This window comes from Palaemon carinicauda, chromosome 32 (genome assembly GCF_036898095.1).
Source record: "Palaemon carinicauda isolate YSFRI2023 chromosome 32, ASM3689809v2, whole genome shotgun sequence".
Classification (NCBI taxonomy): domain Eukaryota; kingdom Metazoa; phylum Arthropoda; class Malacostraca; order Decapoda; family Palaemonidae; genus Palaemon; species Palaemon carinicauda.
The window spans coordinates 10548756-10569364 of record NC_090756.1 but is presented as its reverse complement, the minus strand read 5'-3'; the positions used below and the strand labels follow the sequence as shown (position 1 = coordinate 10569364).

Below are 20609 nucleotides of genomic sequence, written 5' to 3'. Positions count from 1 at the left end.
ATTGTTTTATATTTTTGAAAATATGTTTTCTCCTGTAGATTTGAATCAAAGTGGGTTTGTAAATTCTTCTTTAAACAAAAGCCAGGCTGACACTTACACGAATTTGTGGCACGCATTGTCACGACTCGAGTCGTGAACTGGTGTGAAATGTTCGTAAGCCCGTCGTGACATCGTGGCATGTCGTGACGAGAATTTTGAAATGTTAAAAATTTTGGTCACGACAAAATTTTGTGACTGGGTCGTGAACTATGCGGGAAGTACGCAAACTATGCGTGAACTCGTCGTGCCAGTTCGTGTCAATGTGGACAGGTCAGCTGTAATTCTGAGGTAATTGTTGCTCTTTTATTGATCTTCCAGTTCGTGCCACAAAATGTCACGACTTGCCACGACAAATTCGTGGCAAAAAGTCGTGCTAGTGTCAGGGTACCCAAACTGTGTTTGAGAGAAATTAGTTTTTAAAAAATTATAAGTATCTTGATATTTCTTCTATTTACACATTTTAATATAAATGTAGGATAGATAATTCAAGATATTTTGTATAGATATTCTTCTGTGTGAAAAAAAAATTTATAGTGGAATTTAAATTTCTGAAAATTTTCTAGTGTAAATTTTGACTGAAATTGCTATACAATGTAAAATAGAAATTTGCTCATATTTCTCTGATGGTGTAATCCTTTTGTTTTTAATTAATTGATTTAGTTTTATTGAGGCTTGAATAAAATGTATTATGTATTTAGATCCTGTTTTTTTATATCCGTTTGGAAATAAATAATTGCTAAATATTTGAGTTATAAAACATGAACAAAAATATGATTTCATATCAGCTAGCAACTAGTACATAATTAATTAATAAAAAAAAACTATCAACCTATAAATTATTTTAACAAACTTATATATCAAACAATGTCACAATAAAAAAAAACCCTTCTAAATAACGCCATTTATTTCTCTCCTCCAGCTATGACCTGGGCTTTTCTGTCAGCGATGCCAGCCAAGGTCAGTCTGGGGTCAACGCTAAAGTCACCGTGAGGGTCAAATCCTTAAGTTATCGTGAGGTTAAAGCCGCCACGCCTATAACCTTGGCCATAAATCCCTACCGTATTGTCCGAGAAGAAAAGGTGAGGTCAGGGGAGAGAGAGAGAGAGAGAGAGAGAGAGAGAGAGAGAGAGAGAGAGAGAGAGAGAGAGAGAGAGAGAGAGAGAGAGAAATTCCTCACATTGTCAAAAAATACTATGACTACTGTCTGGAGGTCTTCCTGGGAGAGAGAGAGAGAGAGAGAGAGAGAGAGAGAGAGAGAGAGAGAGAGAGAGAGAGAGAGAGAGAGAGAGATTCCCACATTGTTTAAAAACTGGAACTATGGCTTGAGGTCATTGTGGCCAGGGGAGAGAGAGAGAGAGAGAGAGAGAGAGAGAGAGAGAGAGAGAGAGAGAAATTAACTCTAACATTGATTAGAAATAAAAAGAATATGATTTGCCTAGACGTCATTCTGGACAGAGAGAGAGAGAGAGAGAGAGAGAGAGAGAGAGAGAGAGAGAGAGAGAGAGAGAGAGAGATAGAGAGAGAATGTAATTTATGTAGTCGAATTGTCAGGTAAAATGATAGAAATACTATGAAAGCTATTTGTGGAAGTAATGTAGGTAGCTGAACTATAACGTAAAAGTTAGAGAGAAAGTTAGAAACTTCAGATATTACTATTGCAATTATACCAACAAAAACAACAATCAATCTGATTATTATTATTATTATTATTATTATTATTATTATTACTATTATTATTATTATTATTATTATGGCACAGAATAATATGAACCTCCTGGACTACTTGGTGTCCATGGTGAGAGAGTGGGTGTCCTTCAGCAAGGAAGAAGTGGAAGCAGTGTCCGTCCAGCAGGTCAAAGGTCCTCCTACGCCATCTACCCGGATATGGCTGACCTCACCTTCTCCTACGAACCTTCATCATATCCTCCTACACAGGAAACAGGAGGTGAGTTTGCGTCCCATTGCGGTGGTCAATTTTGTCTCCAGAATATGTGACCTTTGTAGTTGCTTTTGGACGAACTGGGTCAGTAATTAAAATGTGTACTAACAAAAGACCACCATCTAACCTACGGTTCCCTACCTAACCTATCCTAGGATATCTAACCTAACCTACGGTCCCCCACCTAACCTATCCTAGGATATCTAACCTAACCTACGGTCCCCCACCTAACCTAACATAGCAATCCCCATCTAACCTAACATAGGGATCCCCACCTAACCTAACCTATGGTCTCCCTCCTAACCTAACTTAGGGTTCCCGACCTAATGTACCTTGATAAACAAGAAGGTGGGCTGTCCCATGTCACTCAATGGATTTCAATTTGGTTGGTTCAGAAGTTACATTATCAATGTTATTTCAGTCATTAGGCCATAAATATGAGTAACTGAAGGGACTACTCTGTTCTGTATTCAACTTTCCATTTCCCATGTTTTTCCTACTTAAATCTAGATTCTTGTCACCTTCAAAAAGGCTCTGTGGGTACTTGTTTGTGATTTTTCTTATTTAATGAATGATCAGATCATGTTCCAGTAATTGAAAAGTAAATCGAAATGACCTGTTAAATATATGGTTTATGTTGTTTTGTATCGCCACATTAAATAATAATGTCTCGCTAATTGAAGTTATCAGTCAGTAGTTTTTGCTAAAAACAACTTCTAATACCCTTTTAAGTATACTGATATTCACTTCCAAGAATTTTTCATATAACAATGTACATTGAAAGGAGGAATGTTCAGGTAGTGCCTATCTAGCACTAACCATTGTTAGACCTAACGGATAATATGGGATGCCTTATTCTAAACCTGCTTTCTACATTTCATTCTATGTCCTGTTTTGGCATTCAAATCTTCGTTACCACTTAGACTAAGGGGGCATAATAAATTTTTAAGTAACATCCTATTCAAATACCCTCTTTGTTAGTGTAGTTTTTAGCAATGAGAGTGGCAAAGATTGATTATGTCTGCAGTAGTTGAAAATGTACAGTAGAGGTAGGGGAAGAGTGGCATTGGAAGTGACAGTGAGTATTTTTGTCTAATTTTATTAAAAGTTCTAGAGCTTGATAGGTGTAGAACTTATAGTGCTGGAAAGACTCAGGGAGGATGAAAGATAGCAATTGTGTCAGTTCCTTTTTTCTTAATTAGAAAGGATGAAATATGTCAAATACATTTAAAAAAAAAATAAGTTAGGACCAATAGAATGGCCTCAAAATAAAATCATTGATGGTAATTATGGTGGTAATGATAATGTTGATGATTCTACAGCTGGAGCATGCGATGGGTGTAAGCGTACTGGACGTGGGTGTTGGAGCTTGTAAGGAGAACTCCCACGACCAGTCTAGCATTTGCAGGGAGGGCTGCTCTGCCAGAGTGTCTCCGGGCAGTGGTTTTTCAGTGGTTGATGCCAACACCTCTGCTCTGGTGGGACCCTGGGTCAATATTCAAAATGGCTGCAGCTGCCAAAGTCCACATGAGTTCGAAGACGACACATGTTCTACCAACACTTGTTTGAATGGAGGCAGGTGTATTCCAACTGATACTGGGACTAGGTAAGGTTAAAGGACATCTGTACTAAGTGATGTATACAGGATTGGTGGGTATATATATATATATATATATATATATATATATATATATATATATATATAATATATATATATATATATATATATATATATATATATATAACGTGGTTAAAGATTTTGCATATCACCATGATTAGCAAAGCTGTACCAGGATGGTTTACTGTGAGCAATGAGACAAAAATATCCCACCATCACCAATCCACAGTTAGCCAGCATGGTGATTAAAACCTGCCAAACCCTAGACATGATTAATAACATGTTTGAGGTCTTTGTCCCGCAGGTGACTAGAAATGGTTGCATTTGTCGTTTTATATATATATATATATATATATATATATATATACATATATATACATATATATATATATATATATATATATATACATATATATATACATATACATATATATATACATATATATATATATATATATATATATATATATATATATATATATATATATATATATATGCACGCATGTGTGTGTGAGTGTGTGAGTGTGTGTGTGTGTACAGTACAGAGTATATATTATTACATTTCTTTCTTTTGTAAGTCATAATTTAATTCTTCAAATTAATTTTTCCTCCAGGTGTATCTGCCCACATGGAACATCTGGCTTTAGATGTAAGGTACTCATCCGTCACTTCGAAGGTGGAGGTGGAAAAGGGGGAGGGGCAGGAGGTGGAGGAGGAGGACCAGTGGCACTCAGTACGGGTAGTGGGTATCGTGGTGGCGGATGGGCATGGGTGCCATCCATACCCTCCTGCGCCGACGTCCACATCAGTTTGGATTTTTTTACCAGTAGCGAAGATGCCACGCTCTTGTACTCAGGCCCAGATCACCTAGTGATGCCCTCCTCAACATTCAGTGACATGTTCTCCCTCGAGCTGCGAGGCGGGAAACCCTCGTTGCAGCTGGACCTTGGAGCTGGCCCGTCAGTCCTCAGTCTCAACGCTTCCTATTCGCTTGCGGATTCGTCTTGGCATAGACTAGATGTAATCTGGAAGGACGAAGTGAGTTATATCATGTTTCATTCACTTATATTAATGAGGTTATACAATGGAGGGAAGAAATAGCCTTAGTTTTACATGGTCTGGATATGTATAGAAAATAGGAGAGGATAGAATTATCATGTCTCATTTACTTATGTGAGTAAGATTATACATTGAATGAAAAAAAAATAGCCAGGGTTTTACATGGTCTGGATATGTATAGAAAATAGAAGAGGATAGTTTGATACTGTCTCATTTACTTGTGTGAGTAAAATTTATACATTGAAGGGAAGAAATAGCCAAGGTTTTACATGATCTGGATATATATAGAAAATAGGAGAGGATAGTTTGATCATGCCTCATATACTTGTGTGAGTAAAATTTATACATTGCAGGGGAGAAATAGCCAGGGTTTTACATGGTCTGGATATGTATAGAAAATAGAAGAGGATAGTTAGATCATGTCGCATTTACTTGTGTGAGTAAGATTTATATATTGAAGGGAAGAAATAGCCAGGGTTTTACATAGTTTGGATATGTATAGAAAATAGAAGAGGATAGTTTAATCATGTCTAATTTACCTGTATGAATATTATTATACATTGAAGTGAACTGAAGAAGTAGCCAGGGTCTTACATAGTCTGATTATGTAAAGAAAATAGAAGAGGATAGTTTGATCATGTCTCATTACTTGTGTGAGCTAGAGTATACATAGGAAGGGAAGAAATAGCCAAGGTTTCACATGGTCCGGATATGTATAGAAAATAGGAGAGGATAGTTCGATCATGTCCCATATACTTGTATGAGTAAGATTATACTCTGAAGTGAAGAAATAGCCATGGTTTTACATGGTCTGGATATGTATAGTAAATAGAGATAGATTGATCATGTCTCCTTTAGTTGTGCGAGTAAGATTGTACTTTGGAGGAAGAAATTGCCAGGGTTTTACATGGTCTGGATATGTAGAGAAAATAGAAGAGGATATTTTTATCATGTCTCGTTACTTGTGTGAGCCATATTATACATGGGAGGGAATAAATACCCAGGGTTTTACATGGTCTGATTATGTAAAGAAAATAAAGAAAATAGTTTGATGATGTCTCATTTACTTGAGTAATAATATACATGGAAGTGAAGAAATAGCCAGGGATTTACATGTTCTGGATATGTAAAGAAAATAGAAGAGGATAGTCTGGGGAAAATATTTGTTTACGTTTTACATGGTCTGTTTGTATGAAATTATTAAGTGAAGATAGATTATTTAAAAAAGGCTATATACATAGGCTACCAAGTTTGCTAGAGTGAGGAGTGCAGAGAAAACTAGAAACTTCGAAATTTTTGGAAAAAAGACTAATGGAAAGAAATGAACCTTGAATCTAGGAGGTGTGAGAATAAGTCTAGAATATAAACGAATAGTTAGATATATCTATCAGAAACTGACTTCACACTACTGAGTCTTTATTGTGGAAAGGGGTTAAGGTTTGTGTTTAGCATATAAGATATATATATATATATATATATATATATATATATATACACACACATATATATATATATATATATATATATATATATATATATAATCGACAAACGTTTATAATTATTATAAATTCGACATCCGTATCCTCGCAGCTAGTCGAGATGATTGTCGACCTGTGTTCTGGAGGGAGCATAGACGGACCTCCCCCTAGACCATCCTCCAACGCCTCTTCCGCTACGCCCTCGCTATCTCCGCCCATTCCCCCTGATGCCCACACATGCAGAGGAGCAGCCAGGCTGCCGAGGGGCGCCAATCTCCTGAATACAGCTCAACCCCTTCAGTTGGGAGGCCTGGCTCATCCCCCTCCATCCCAAGCAGCTCACGGGTGGCCCACAGCTGTGTCTGGACTTCCGCTTAATGGATGCTTAAGAAATTTAAGAATCAATGGAGAGGTAAAAATGAATTGTTATTTATTACTAATTTATTAATTTGTTATTAATTACTAATAATTGTTGTTGAATAAAAGTAACATTTTTATTCATAGGTTTTTCAACGTAATATAACAAGGTATTCTCTTCAAAAGTTCAAACTTGCTTCGAATGTCTAATGTTGAAGAGGCTAAAATAAGTTTTTTTTTTTTATAGTTTGTTTATGAAATTATTTTAATGTTGTTGCATTTCTTGAAATATGTTATTTTAATTGTTTATTACTTCTCTTGTGTTCATTTCCATGTTTCTTTTTCTCACTGGGCAATTTTTTCCGTGTTGGAGCTCTTGGTCATATAACATATTGCTTCAACAACTAGGGTTGTATCTTAACTAGTAATAATAATAATAATAATAATAATAATAATGATAATAATAATAATAATAATTAGTGGATCTTTAAAATGCAGAGAATACAGTTTTCTGTTTTTCTTATTCCAGTTGGTTGACCTAGGGAACCAGATCCTCAGTGAAGGCAGTTCGCCCGGGTGCCCAGCTGTGGAGTGCGAAGCCAGTGGCCTCAGCTGTGGTGTCCATGGAAGGTAAGTGTCAGAAGGGACCTCTTAAAATGTCTTTGCCCTAGACACTTTTTGACTCGGGGTTAAGGCTCTTCCAAACGAGTTACAAATGCCCATAATTCTCTCATTTTGAAATAGTGTTACCAGATCAAACAGTCCAAGGCAGATAGTAGCCACAGGCAGGCGAACGTATGGTTTGGGTCAGGCTCTGGGCAGAGGGCCAGAGTGCAGTCAGACAGTAGTCAGGTGCCCATCCAGTGCCTCAACAATATGCACGAGCATTTAAGACGTAAAGAAAGAAAGTGGAATAGGTTAAAAACTGAAAGTACTTGGGTAGAATACAAAACTGCTGCGTGTCAATATAACTACCTACTAAGAAGGAAAAAAAAGTGAATACTATAAGTGAAAGATCCTCGAAGCAGCAACAGACATAAATAAGTTATATCGTCTCCTGTATGGTACGATGAGAAATGTAAAAGAAAAGAAGCTACCTGAGGGATACAGTGACCAGGAACTAGCAAATGATTTTCTAGTATTCTTTAAAAACAAAATTAAAACATAACCAGATCATTTGTATATACTCAACATCACATTAATAACCATTATACCCCCAAAGTACATACTGGTAAGTTTCACAAAACTCATCCCTTTACCCCCATGGACGTACCGGTACGTCCTTGCAATAATACACCAGGCACACAGACAAAATTAATATGATTTAACAACATAACTCAAGATGACATCACCAGAATTATCAAGAGAGCAAAGAAGACAAACTGCGCGATCGATCCTATGCCAATATCTGAAGTAATTGGAGAGAGAGACTTTTCTAGTCTTGCCGAAATAATAATGAGAATAGCAAATGCAAGCATGGATGAATGTAAGTTTCCTAAATCTGAGAAAATGGCTATAGTCACACCAGTTCTGAAAAATGCACTGGACTACCAGGAATTAAGCTCATATAGACCTATTTCAAATTTATCCTTTGTCTCTAAAGTGCTTAAATATGTAATTCTTGAACAACTAGTCAGCCACTTAGAAGTAATAGAAGCTTGGCCTGACAACCAATCTGCTTACAGAAAACTATACTCTACGGAGACAGCCATCTGCTCTGTTGTAAATGATATGCTAGAAATGATGGATGAAAATAAATGTGGTATTTTAATATTGCTCGATCTCAGTGCTGCTATTGATACAGTTGTGCATGAACTGCTGCTAAATGATCTACGGTCCATCGGCGTTGAAGATCAAGCTTTCGAATACCTAAAAGACTACTTGGTTGGTAGAAATTACTGTGTACAAATTGAAAACTTATTCATCATATGAACCCTTAAACAGAGGGGTACCCCAGGGGAGTGTACTTGGCCCAATCTTATTCTGCATCTATACTACTGGTTTATCGAAAATGCTACAAAGGCATGGCGTGAAGTTTAAACTATTTGCAGATGACACACAATTTTACTTCTCCATAAATGATATACATGACACTACTGAAACTCTAAACTGAATCCTTGATAGTGTTAGAGAATGGATGACATTTAAACAACTAAAATTAAATGAGAACAAAACTGAATTCATGGTGGTGGACAAGAAAAACAGCGTGAGAAACTTAGGTGATATTCAAATGAATATAAATAATGACTCGGTGCCGATATCTAGTAAAGTTCTAGATCTAGGTGTATTTCTTGACTGTAACCTGTCTCTAAATGCCCAAATAAATAATGTAATAAAAAGTGCTGGTTATCATCTAAGATTCTAAGAAATATTGCGTTTGTAAAAAACTACCTGGACGAAAATTCTGTTAAAAAAATTGTGATAAACTGTGTTATTACCAGGATTGACTACTGCAACTCTATCTACTACAATTTACCAAAAGTCCAACTTAAGAAATTACAAAACATAATAAACAGAGGAGCAAGACTGATAAAAGGTGTCCCTCCTAGAGAAAGGATCACTCCTATACTAATTGTTTTACACTGGCTGCCGATTAAAGAGAGAATTGAATTTAAAATATGTACAATAACCCACCAAGTTATCAGAACCGGCCGTCCAAAATACTTAAGAGAATTGCTACATATTGCGCAGTCAACAAACCTTGTCGACACGAAAATAGTTACAGATAACTTCAAACTGTTGGAACCTAGATATACGTCTACTTTAGGCTTTAGAGCCTTTAAGTATGCGGCCCCAAGACTATATAATAAGCTCCCATGAAACATTTCATATCACATATTGTTCATTTACTGTTAAATCGTCACTGTCAAAAGACTCATGCAATAAGAAAGTCTTCAGTTTCCTCTTGAAAGCCTTAATGTCTTCAATCATTCAAATGTATGAATGTATGTGTATTTGTGCTGTAAATGCAAATACATGTATAATGAAGTGATAACAATTTGTGTCACCTTTTTAGAACAAAATGTACATGCATACACATACATTCACATCTGAACATTTGTACTCCCCACAGGTGCCAGGGCTCCCCGGGATACCTAAGATGCGAGTGCCAACCCGGATGGTCTGGCAATAAGTGTGCCACAACCACCACTCCCACGTCCTTCCAGCTTAACAGTTACGTCAAACTGGCACTGTCCTTCACGCCTCTGGCCTACACCACCACTTTGCATCTCAGGTGAGGATAGATTTGGTATTTACTTGTGCACGTGTGTAAGGGTGGATTTTTTTCTTTGAAACAATTGGATTATGGTATCAGATGTTTATTTAGTTTGGTTTTGATAAAATTTCATTGTTGTCATATATATATATATATATATATATATATATATATATATATATATATATATATATATATATTATATATATATATATATATATATATATATATATATATATATATATATATATGATAGATAGATAGATAGATATATGGATACATAGATACATACATACATACATATATAAATATATAATACAAATACATTTACATATATATGTGTGTGTATTCTATATCTATCTATATATCTATCTATCTATATATATACATATATATATACGTATATATATATATATATATATATATATATATATATATATATATATATATATATATATATAATTACCAATTAAATCAATGTAAGAACACTCATTTAACCCTACAAACGACAAAAGAAACCTAAAGTCAACCTCCCCTAACATCTGAATCCACCCAGAGTCAACCTCTTCTAAAATCTAAATCCAACCAGAGTCAATCACTTTTAACATCTAAATCATCCCAGAGTCAACCTCCCCTAACTTCTAAATCCTCCCAGAGTCAACCTCCCCTAACATCTAAATCCTCCCAGAGTCAACCTCCCCTAACATCTGAATCCTCCCAGAGTCAACCTCTTCTAACATCTAAATCCTCCCAGAGTCAACCTCTTCTAACATCTAAATCCTCCCAGAGTCAACCTCTTCTAACATCTAAATCCTCCCAGAGTCAACCTCTTCTAAAATCTAAATCCAACCAGAGTCAATCACTTTTAACATCTGAATCCTCCCAGAGTCAACCTCTTCTAACATCTAAATCCTCCCAGAGTCAACCTCTTCTAACATCTAAATCCTCCCAGAGTCAACCTCTTCTACCATCTAAATCCTCCCAGAGTCAACCTCTTCTAACATCTAAATCCTCCCATTGTCAACCTCTTCTAACATCTAAATCATCCCATAGTCAACCTCTTCTAACATCTAAATCCTCCCATTGTCAACCTCTTCTAACATCTAAATCCTCCCATTGTCAACCTCTTCTAACATCTAAATCCTCCCATTGTCAACCTCTTCTAACATCTAACTCCTCCCAGAGTCAACCTCCTCTAACATCTAAATCCTCCCAGAGTCAACCCCCTCTAACATCTAAATCCTCCCATCGTCAACCTCTTCTAACATCTTAATCCTCCCAGAGTCAACCTCTTCTAACATCTAAATCCTCCCATTGTCAACCTCTTCTAACATCTAAATCCTCCCATTGTCAACCTCTTCTAGCATCTAAATCATCCCATAGTCAACCTCTCCTAACATCTAACTCCTCCCAGAGTAAACCTCCTCTAACATCTAAATCCTCCCTGAGTCATCCTCCTCTAACATCTAAATCCTCCCAAAGTCAACCTCTTCTAACATCTAAATCCTCCCATTGTCAACCTCTTCTAACATTTAAATCCTCCCAGAGTCAACCTCTTCTAACATCTAAATCTTCCCAAAGTCAACCTCCCCTAACATCTAAATCTTCCCAAAGTCAACCTCCCCTAACATCTAAATCCTCCCAGAGGCATCCTCCTCTAAACTCTAAATCCTCCCAGAGTCAACCTCTTTTAACATCTAAATCCTCCCATTGTCAACCTTTTCTAACATTTAAATCCTCCCAGAGTCAACCTCTTCTAACATCTAAATCCTCCCATTGTCAACCTCTTCTAACATCTAAATCCTACCAGAGTCAACCTCTTCTAACATCTAAATCATCCCATAGTCAACCTCTTCTAACATCTAACTCCTCCCAGAGTAAACCTCCTCTAACATCTAAATCCTCCCAGAGTCAACCTCTTCTAACATCTAAATCTTCCCAAAGTCAACCTCCCCTAACATCTAAATCCTCCCAGAGCCAACCTTCTCTAAACTCTAAATCCTCCCATAGTCAACCTCTTCTAACATTAAATCCTCCCAGAGTCAACCTCTTCTATCAACTAAATCCTCCCAGAGTCAACCTCTTCTAACATCTAAATCTTCCCAAAGTCAACCTCCCCTAACATCTAAATCCTCCCAAAGGCAACTTTCTTCAAACTCTAAATCCTCCCAGAGTCAACCTCTTCTAACATCTAAATCCTCCCAGAGTCAACCTCTTCTAACATCTAAATCATCCCAGAGTCAACCTCCTCTCTCATCTAAATCCTCCCAGAGTCAACCTCTTCTAATATCTAAATCCTCCCAAAGTCAACCTCCCATAACATCTAACTCCTCCCACAGTCAACCTTCTCTAAACTCTAAATCCTCCCAGAGTCAACCTCTTTTAACATCTAAATCCTCCCATTGTCAACATCTTCTAACATCGAAATCATCCCAGAGTCAACCTCCTCTAACATCTAAATCCTCCCAGAGTCAACCTCTTCTAACATCTAAATTCTTCCATTGTCAACCTATTCTAACATCTAAATACTCCTATTGCCAACCTTTTCAAACATCTAAATCATCCCATAGTCAACCTCTTCTAACATCTAAATCCTCCCAGAGTCAACCTCTTCTAACATCTAAATTCTCCCATTGTCAACCTATTCTAACATGTAAATCCTCCCAGAGCCAACCTTCTCTAAACTCTAAATCCTCCCAGAGTCAACCTCTTCTAACATCTAAATCCTCCCAGAGTCAACCTCTTCTAACATCTAAATCTTCCCAAAGTCAACCTCCCCTAACATCTAAATCCTTCCAAAGGCAACTTTCTTCAAACTCTAAATCCTCCCAGAGTCAACCTCTTCTAACATCTAAATCCTCCCTGAGTCAACCTCTTCTAACATCTAAATCATCCCAGAGTCAACCTCCTCTCTCATCTAAATCCTCCCAGAGTCAACCTCCCCTAACATCTAAATCCTCCCAGAGTCAACCTCTCCTAACATCTGAATCCTCCCAGAGTCAACCTCCCATAACATCTAACTCCTCCCACAGTCAACCTTCTCTAAACTCTAAATCCTCCCAGAGTCAACCTCTTTTAACATCTAAATCCTCCCATTGTCAACATCTTCTAACATCGAAATCATCCCAGAGTCAACCTCCTCTAACATCTAAATCCTCCCAGAGTCAACCTCTTCTAACATCTAAATTCTTCCATTGTCAACCTATTCTAACATCTAAATACTCCTATTGCCAACCTTTTCAAACATCTAAATCATCCCATAGTCTACCTCTTCTAACATCTAACTCCTCCCAGAGTCAACCTCCTCTAACATCTAAATCCTCCCTGAGTCAACCTCCTCTAACATCTAAATCCTCCCAGAGTCAACCTCTTCTAACATCTAAATCATCCCAGAGTCAACCTCCTCTCTCATCTAAATCCTCCCAGAGTCAACCTCTTCTAATATCTAAATCCTCCCAAAGTCAACCTCCCATAACATCTAACTCCTCCCACAGTCAACCTTCTCTAAACTCTAAATCCTCCCAGAGTCAACCTCTTTTAACATCTAAATCCTCCCATTGTCAACATCTTCTAACATCGAAATCATCCCAGAGTCAACCTCCTCTAACATCTAAATCCTCCCAGAGTCAACCTCTTCTAACATCTAAATTCTTCCATTGTCAACCTATTCTAACATCTAAATACTCCTATTGCCAACCTTTTCAAACATCTAAATCATCCCATAGTCAACCTCTTCTAACATCTAAATCCTCCCAGAGTCAACCTCTTCTAACATCTATATTCTCCCATTGTCAACCTATTCTAACATCTAAATCCTCCCAGAGCCAACCTTCTCTAAACTCTAAATCCTCCCAGAGACAACCTCTTCTAACATCTAAATCCTCCCAGAGTCAACCTCTTCTAACATCTAAATCTTCCCAAAGTCAACCTCCCCTAACATCTAAATCCTTCCAAAGGCAACTTTCTTCAAACTCTAAATCCTCCCAGAGTCAACCTCTTCTAACATCTAAATCCTCCCAGAGTCAACCTCTTCTAACATCTAAATCATCCCAGAGTCAACCTCCTCTCTCATCTAAATCCTCCCAGAGTCAACCTCCCCTAACATCTAAATCCTCCCAGAGTCAACCTCCCCTAACATCTAAATCCTCCCAGAGTCAACCTCTCCTAACATCTGAATCCTCCCAGAGTCAACCTCTCCTAACATCTGAATCCTCCCGGAGTCAACCTCCCCTAACATCTAAATCCTCCCGGAGTCAACCTCTCCTAACATCTGAATCCTCCCAGAGTCAACCTCTCCTAACATCTAAATCCTCCCAGAGTCATCCTCTCCTAACATCTAAATCCCCCCAGAGTCAACCTCTCCTAACATCTAAATCCTCCCAGAGTCAACCTCCCTTAACATCTAAATCCTTCCAGAGTCAACCTCCCTTAACATCTAAATCCTCCCAGAGTCAACCTCCTCTAACATCTAAATCCTTCCAGAGTCAACCTCCCTAACATCTAAATCCTCCCAGAGTCAACCTCCCCAAACATCTGAATCCTCCCAAATTCAACCTCTCCTAACATCTAAATCCTTCCAGATTCAACCACCCCTAACATCTAAATCCTCCCAGAGTCACCCTCTCCTAACATCTAAATCCTCCCAGAGTCAACCTCCCCTAACATCTAAATCCTCCCAGAGTCAACCTCTCCTAACATCTGAATCCTCCCAGAGTCAACCTCCCCTAACATCTAAATCCTCCCAGAGTCAACCTCCCCTAACATCTAAATCCTCCCAGAGTCAACCTCCCCTAACATGTAAATCCTCCCAGAGTCAACCTCCCTAACATCTAAATCCTCCCAGAGTCAACCTCTCCTAACCTCTGAATCCTCCCAGAGTCAACCTCCCCTAACATCTAAATCCTCCCAGAGTCAACCTCCCTAACATCTGAATCCTTCCAGAGTCAACCTCCATTAACATCTAAATCCTCCCAGAGTCACCCTCTCCTAACATATGAATCCTCCCAGAGTCAACCTTTCCTAACATCTAAATCCTCCCAGAGTCAACCTCTCCTAACATCCAAATCCTCCCAGAGTCAACCTCTCCTAACATCTAAATCCTCCCAGAGTCAACCTCCCCTAACATCTAAATCCTCCCAAAGTCAACCTCCCCTAGCATCTAAATCTTCCCAGAGTCAACCTCCCTTAACATCTAAATCCTCTTAGAGTCAACCTCCTCTAACATCTAAATCCTTCCAGAGTCAACCTCCCTAACATCTGAATCATCCCAGAGTCAACCTCTCCTTACATCTAAATCCTCCCAGAGTCAACCTCCCCTAACATCTGAATCCTCCCAGACACAACCTCTCCTAACATCTAAATCCTTCCAGAGTCAACCTCCCCTAACATCTAAATCATCCCAGAGTCAACCTCTCCTAACATCTAAATCCCCCAGAGTCAACCTCACCTAACATGTAAATCCTCCCAGAGTCAACCTCCCCTAACATCTAAATCCTCCCAGAGTCAACCTCCCCTAACATCTGAATCCTCCCAGAGTCAACCTCCCCTAACATCTAAATCCTCCCAGAGTCAACCTCCCCCAACATCTAAATCCTACCATAGTCAACCTCTCCTAACATGTAAATCCTTCCAGAGTCAACCACCTCTATCATCTAAATCCTCCCAGAGTCAACCTCTTCTAAGATCTGAATCCTCCCAGATTCAACCTCTCCTAACATCCAAATCCTCCCACAGTCAACCTCCCCTAACATCTAAATCCTCCCAGAGTCAACCTCCCCCAACATCTAAATCCTTCCAGAACCAACCGCCCCTAACATCTAAATCTTCCCTCAGTCAACCTCCCCTAACATCTAAATCATCCCAAAGTCAACCTCCCCTAACATCTAAATCCTCCCAGAGTCAACCTCTCCTAACATCTGAATCCTCCCAGAGTCAACCTCCCCTAACATCTAAATCCTCCCAGAGTCAACCTCCCCTAACTTCTAAATCCTCCCTCAGTCAACCTCTCCTAACATCTAAATCATCCCAAAGTCAACCTCCCCTAACATCTAAATCCTCCCAGAGTCAACCTCTCCTAACATCTGAATCCTCCCAGAGTCAACCTCCCCTAACATCTAAATCCTCCCACAGTCAACCTCCCCTAACATCTAAATCATCCCAAAGTCAACCTCCCCTAATATCTAAATCCTCCCAGAGTTCACCTCCCGTAACATCTGAATCCTCCCAAAGTCAACCTCCACTAACATCTAAATCCTCCCAGAGTCAACCTCCCCTAACATCTAAATCATCATAAAGTCAATTTCCCCTAACATCTAAATCCTCCCTCAGTCAACCTCTCATAACATCTAAATCCTCTCTTCCCAGAGTCAACCTCCCCTAACATCTAAATCATCCCAAAGTCAGCCTTCCCTAACATCTAAATCCTCCCACAGTCAACCTCTCCTAACATCTAAATCCTCCCAGAGTCAACCTCCTCTAAAATCTAAATCCTCCCAGAGTCAACCTCCCCTAACATCTAAATCCTCCCAGAGTCAACCTCCCCTAACATCTAAATCCTCCCAGAGTCAACCTCCCCTAACATCTAAATCCTCCCTCAGTCAACCTCTCCTAACATCTAAATCCTCCCAGAGTCAACCTCCCCTAAAATCTAAATCCTCCCAGAGTCAACCTCTCCTAACATCTAAATCCTCCCAGAGTCAACCTCCCCTAACATCTGAATCCTCCCAAAGTCAACCTCCCCTAACATCTAAATCCTCCCAGAGTCAACCTCCCCTAACATATACAGTAAATCCTCCCAGAGTCAACCTCCTCTAACATCTCAATCCTCCCAGAGTCAACCTCCCCTAACATTTGAATCCTCCCAGAGTCAACCTCCTCTAACATCTAAATCCTCCCAGAGTCAACCTCCCCTAACATTTGAATCCTCCCAGAGTCAACCTCCCCTAACATCTAAATCCTCCCAGAGTCAACCTCCCCTAACATATACTGTAAATCCTCCCAGAGTCAACCTCCCTTAACATCTAAATCCTCCCAGAGTCAACCTCCCCTAACATCTACAGTAAATCCTCCCAGAGTCAACCTCCTCTAACATCTCAATCCTCCCAGAGTCAACCTCCCCTAACATCTAAATCCTCACAGAGTCAATCATCTAAAACCTCCCAGAGTCAACCTCCCCTAACATCTACAGTAAATCCTTCCAGAGTCAACCTCTTCTAACATGTAAATCCTCCCAGAGTCAACCTTCCCTAACAGCTAAATCTCCCCAAAGTCATCCTCCCATAACATATAGATATTCTCAAAGTCAACCTCCCATAACATCTAACTCCTCCCACAGTCAACCTTCTCTAAACTCTAAATCCTCCCAGAGTCAACCTCCTCTAACATCTCAATCCTCCCAGAGTCAACCTCCCCTAACATCTAAATCCTCACAGAGTCAATCATCTAAAACCTCCCAGAGTCAACCTCCCCTAACATCTACAGTAAATCCTTCCAGAGTCAACCTCTTCTAACATGTAAATCCTCCCAGAGTCAACCTTCCCTAACAGCTAAATCTCCCCAAAGTCATCCTCCCATAACATATAGATATTCTCAAAGTCAACCTCCCATAACATCTAACTCCTCCCACAGTCAACCTTCTCTAAACTCTAAATCCTCCCAGAGTCAACCTCCTCTAACATCTCAATCCTCCCAGAGTCAACCTCCCCTAACATTTGAATCCTCCCAGAGTCAACCTCCTCTAACATCTAAATCCTCCCAGAGTCAACCTCCCCTAACATTTGAATCCTCCCAGAGTCAACCTCCCCTAACATCTAAATCCTCCCAGAGTCAACCTCCCCTAACATATACTGTAAATCCTCCCAGAGTCAACCTCCCTTAACATCTAAATCCTCCCAGAGTCAACCTCCCCTAACATCTACAGTAAATCCTCCCAGAGTCAACCTCCTCTAACATCTCAATCCTCCCAGAGTCAACCTCCCCTAACATCTAAATCCTCACAGAGTCAATCATCTAAAACCTCCCAGAGTCAACCTCCCCTAACATCTACAGTAAATCCTTCCAGAGTCAACCTCTTCTAACATGTAAATCCTCCCAGAGTCAACCTTCCCTAACAGCTAAATCTCCCCAAAGTCATCCTCCCATAACATATAGATATTCTCAAAGTCAACCTCCCCTAACATCTAAAATCTTCCCAAAGTCAACCTCCCCTAACTTCTAAATCTTACAAAAGTCAACCTTACATAACACCTAAATTTCCCCAAAGTCGATCTCCCCTAACATCTATATCTTACCAAAGTCAACCTCCCCTAACATCTATATCTTACCAAAGTCAACCTCCCCTAACATCTATATCTTACCAAAGTCAACCTCCCCTAACATCTATATCTTACCAAAGTCAACCTCCCCTAACATCTAAATCTTCCAAAATCAACCTCCCCTAACATCTAAATCTTCCCAAAGTCAACCTTCCCTAACATCTTAAATCTTTCCGAAATCAACCTTCTCTAACATCTAAATAATCCCAAAGTTAACCTCCCCGAGCTTCTAAAATCTTCTATTGTCAACCTCTCATAACATCTAAATCTTCCCAAAGTCATCCTCCCCTAACATTTGAATCTTCTAAAGTGAACTTCCCCGAACATCTAAATCATCCCACAAAGTCAACCTCCCCGAACATCTAAATCTTCTCAAAGTCAACCTCTCCAAACATCTAAATCTTCCCAAAGTCAACCTCTCCAAACATATATATCTTCCGAAAGTCAACCTCCCCAAACATTCAAATCTTCCCAAAGTCAACTTCCCTTATCATCGAAATCATCACCTCCTCTAACTTCTAAATCAACCAAAGTCAACCTCCCATAATATCTAAATCTTCTCAAAGTTTAACCTCCCCCAACATATAAATCTTCTTAAAGTCAACCTCCCCTAACATCTAAAATCTACCCCAAATCTTTCTCCCCTAACATATAGAATCTTCCTTTCCCCCAAAGATTCCGAACGTTCAAACTCCGAGGCGAACTGGTCGTGCTGTCATCGCAACACGGACGTGACAGATTGGCGCTGGAGTTGATGAACGGCCGTCTGTGTCTAGTGTTGCAACTCCATCCTGACCCGCCCAGGTCCCTGTGTCTGTCCAGAGCTCAACTCACGGACGGCAGATGGCACACACTCGCTGCCGCGCGGTAAGGATTCAGTTTTGCTTTCCGTTGGTTTTTTTTTTTTTATGTTAGTAAATAGTTAAGGTTAGTTTTCAACCATTTTCTTTTGGGATTTGTTATAGTTTTATGTTAAGGTAAGTTTGATGGCACATCCTCGCTTCTGGTTCGTAAAGACGTGTTTTGCTCTGCTTTGTTTATAGTGAGTTTGTTAATAGTTATTTTTCAATTATTTTGGTTTGGGATTTGTTATTATTTTATCTCTTGGGAAGTTAGCTATGATAAGCAGCTCTTTTCGAAAGATACGCCAAAATCAAACCATTATTCTCTAAACTTGGGTAGTGTCATATCCTCTGCATCACGGTCTGTCACTGTTTTGGATTAGAGTTCTCTTGCTTATGGGTACACCCAGGAACGCTATCCTGTCTGTTTCCTTATTTCCTTTCCTAAATGGGCTATTTTCCATGTTGGAGCCCTTGAGCTTATAGCATTCTGCTTTTCCATATAAGGTTTTAGCTTAGCAATTGATAATAATAATGATAATAATAATAATAATAATAATAATAATAATAATATTTTTCTTTTGACTGTAAAATGCATTTTGGATTTTATCTTAATGAGAGGCAGTTCTTGCTCATTAAATTCAATGAATAAATAAAATATTTTTGCTTAGATTATTTTATTTCATCTTCATTATCTTCATTCGACCTTATTAGCCCCACTGTATAGCATGGTTGGCCCGTGATATTCTTTAATTAAGAATGAGTCTGCGAAAACTCTTTTTAAAAACCCTAATAAAAACTGGATTCGACTTCACTGTTGGTCTAAAATCTCCTGTTTCTTTTCTCTTGTGTTTCATTTCCTTCTAATTTCTTGAGCCTTTTTATCCATTAATTTTTTTCTATTTTGATTATCCCTTAAGAGGGTTAGTGGTAGTGCCACCGGTACTCCTCACGGTGTTCACTGTAGACATTGCAATTAGAGGCTTTGAAGAGTCCGAGGCTGTGCAGTCCAAAGCTTTGAAGAGTCCGAGGCTCTTACTTTGCGGAGCCCCAGGCTATGCAGAGTTCCAGGCTTTGCAGTCCCAGGCTTTGCAGAGTCCCAGACATCGCAGAGTTCCAGGCTTTACAGAGTCTTGGGGTTTGCAGAGTCCCAGGCTTTGCAGCGTCTCAGGTTTTAAAGAGTCCCAGGCAATGCAGAATTCCAGGCTTTGCAGAGTTCCGGGCTTTGCAGAGTCCCAAGCTTTGCAGTGTCTCAGATTTTAGAGAGTCCCAGGTTTTGCATAGTTTCAAACATTGCAGAGTCCCATACTTTACAGAGTCCCAGGCATTATAGAGTCCCGGGCTTTGCGGTCCCAGGCTTTGCGGTCCCAGGCTTTGCAGAATCTCAGGCTTTACAGTCACTTTGACACCTAGAAGCATTAACTAATTACCTTTCTACTCTTCCCACATTTGTGAGATAATTGGCTATGATCCAAGGAAAATTTGATTAGAATTTGGGAGTAATTGGGTCAAAGGGCAAAGTCAAGGTCAGGAAAATGTAAAATAAAATATTTTTGGTTTATCACCGTCAATTTTTTATCCCATTTGCATGAAGTTTGTGCCAAAATATGCATAATTCGATTGCCTGTCTTATGATATACAAAATGATATAGGCGAAGGCATGTGCTCTACCGAATGCCCGTTGTTGTTGAATAAAAAAGTGGTTTTAAAATTTTGCCTCTTGATATCCTCTCCAGGTATGGCTCGGC

At 39.2% G+C, this 20609-nt stretch overlaps 1 protein-coding gene across 7 annotated transcripts in view; it reads left to right on the top strand.

Annotated features, from left to right (window-relative positions):
• LOC137625266 (putative neural-cadherin 2) overlaps positions 1-20609 on the top strand; it is a 552558-nt gene that overhangs the window by 480909 nt on the left and 51040 nt on the right. For all 7 annotated transcript variants that reach the window (XM_068356062.1, XM_068356061.1, XM_068356060.1 and 4 more), the window contains 9 exons: positions 959-1118; positions 1799-1984; positions 3301-3584; positions 4211-4634; positions 6246-6545; positions 7020-7120; positions 9564-9725; positions 18695-18886; positions 20598-20609. The exon at positions 20598-20609 is cut by the window's right edge and continues 167 nt beyond it. In XM_068356062.1, coding sequence (XP_068212163.1) covers positions 959-1118; positions 1799-1984; positions 3301-3584; positions 4211-4634; positions 6246-6545; positions 7020-7120; positions 9564-9725; positions 18695-18886; positions 20598-20609 — 1821 coding nt within the window. The remainder of the gene's footprint in view (positions 1-958; positions 1119-1798; positions 1985-3300; positions 3585-4210; positions 4635-6245; positions 6546-7019; positions 7121-9563; positions 9726-18694; positions 18887-20597) is intronic.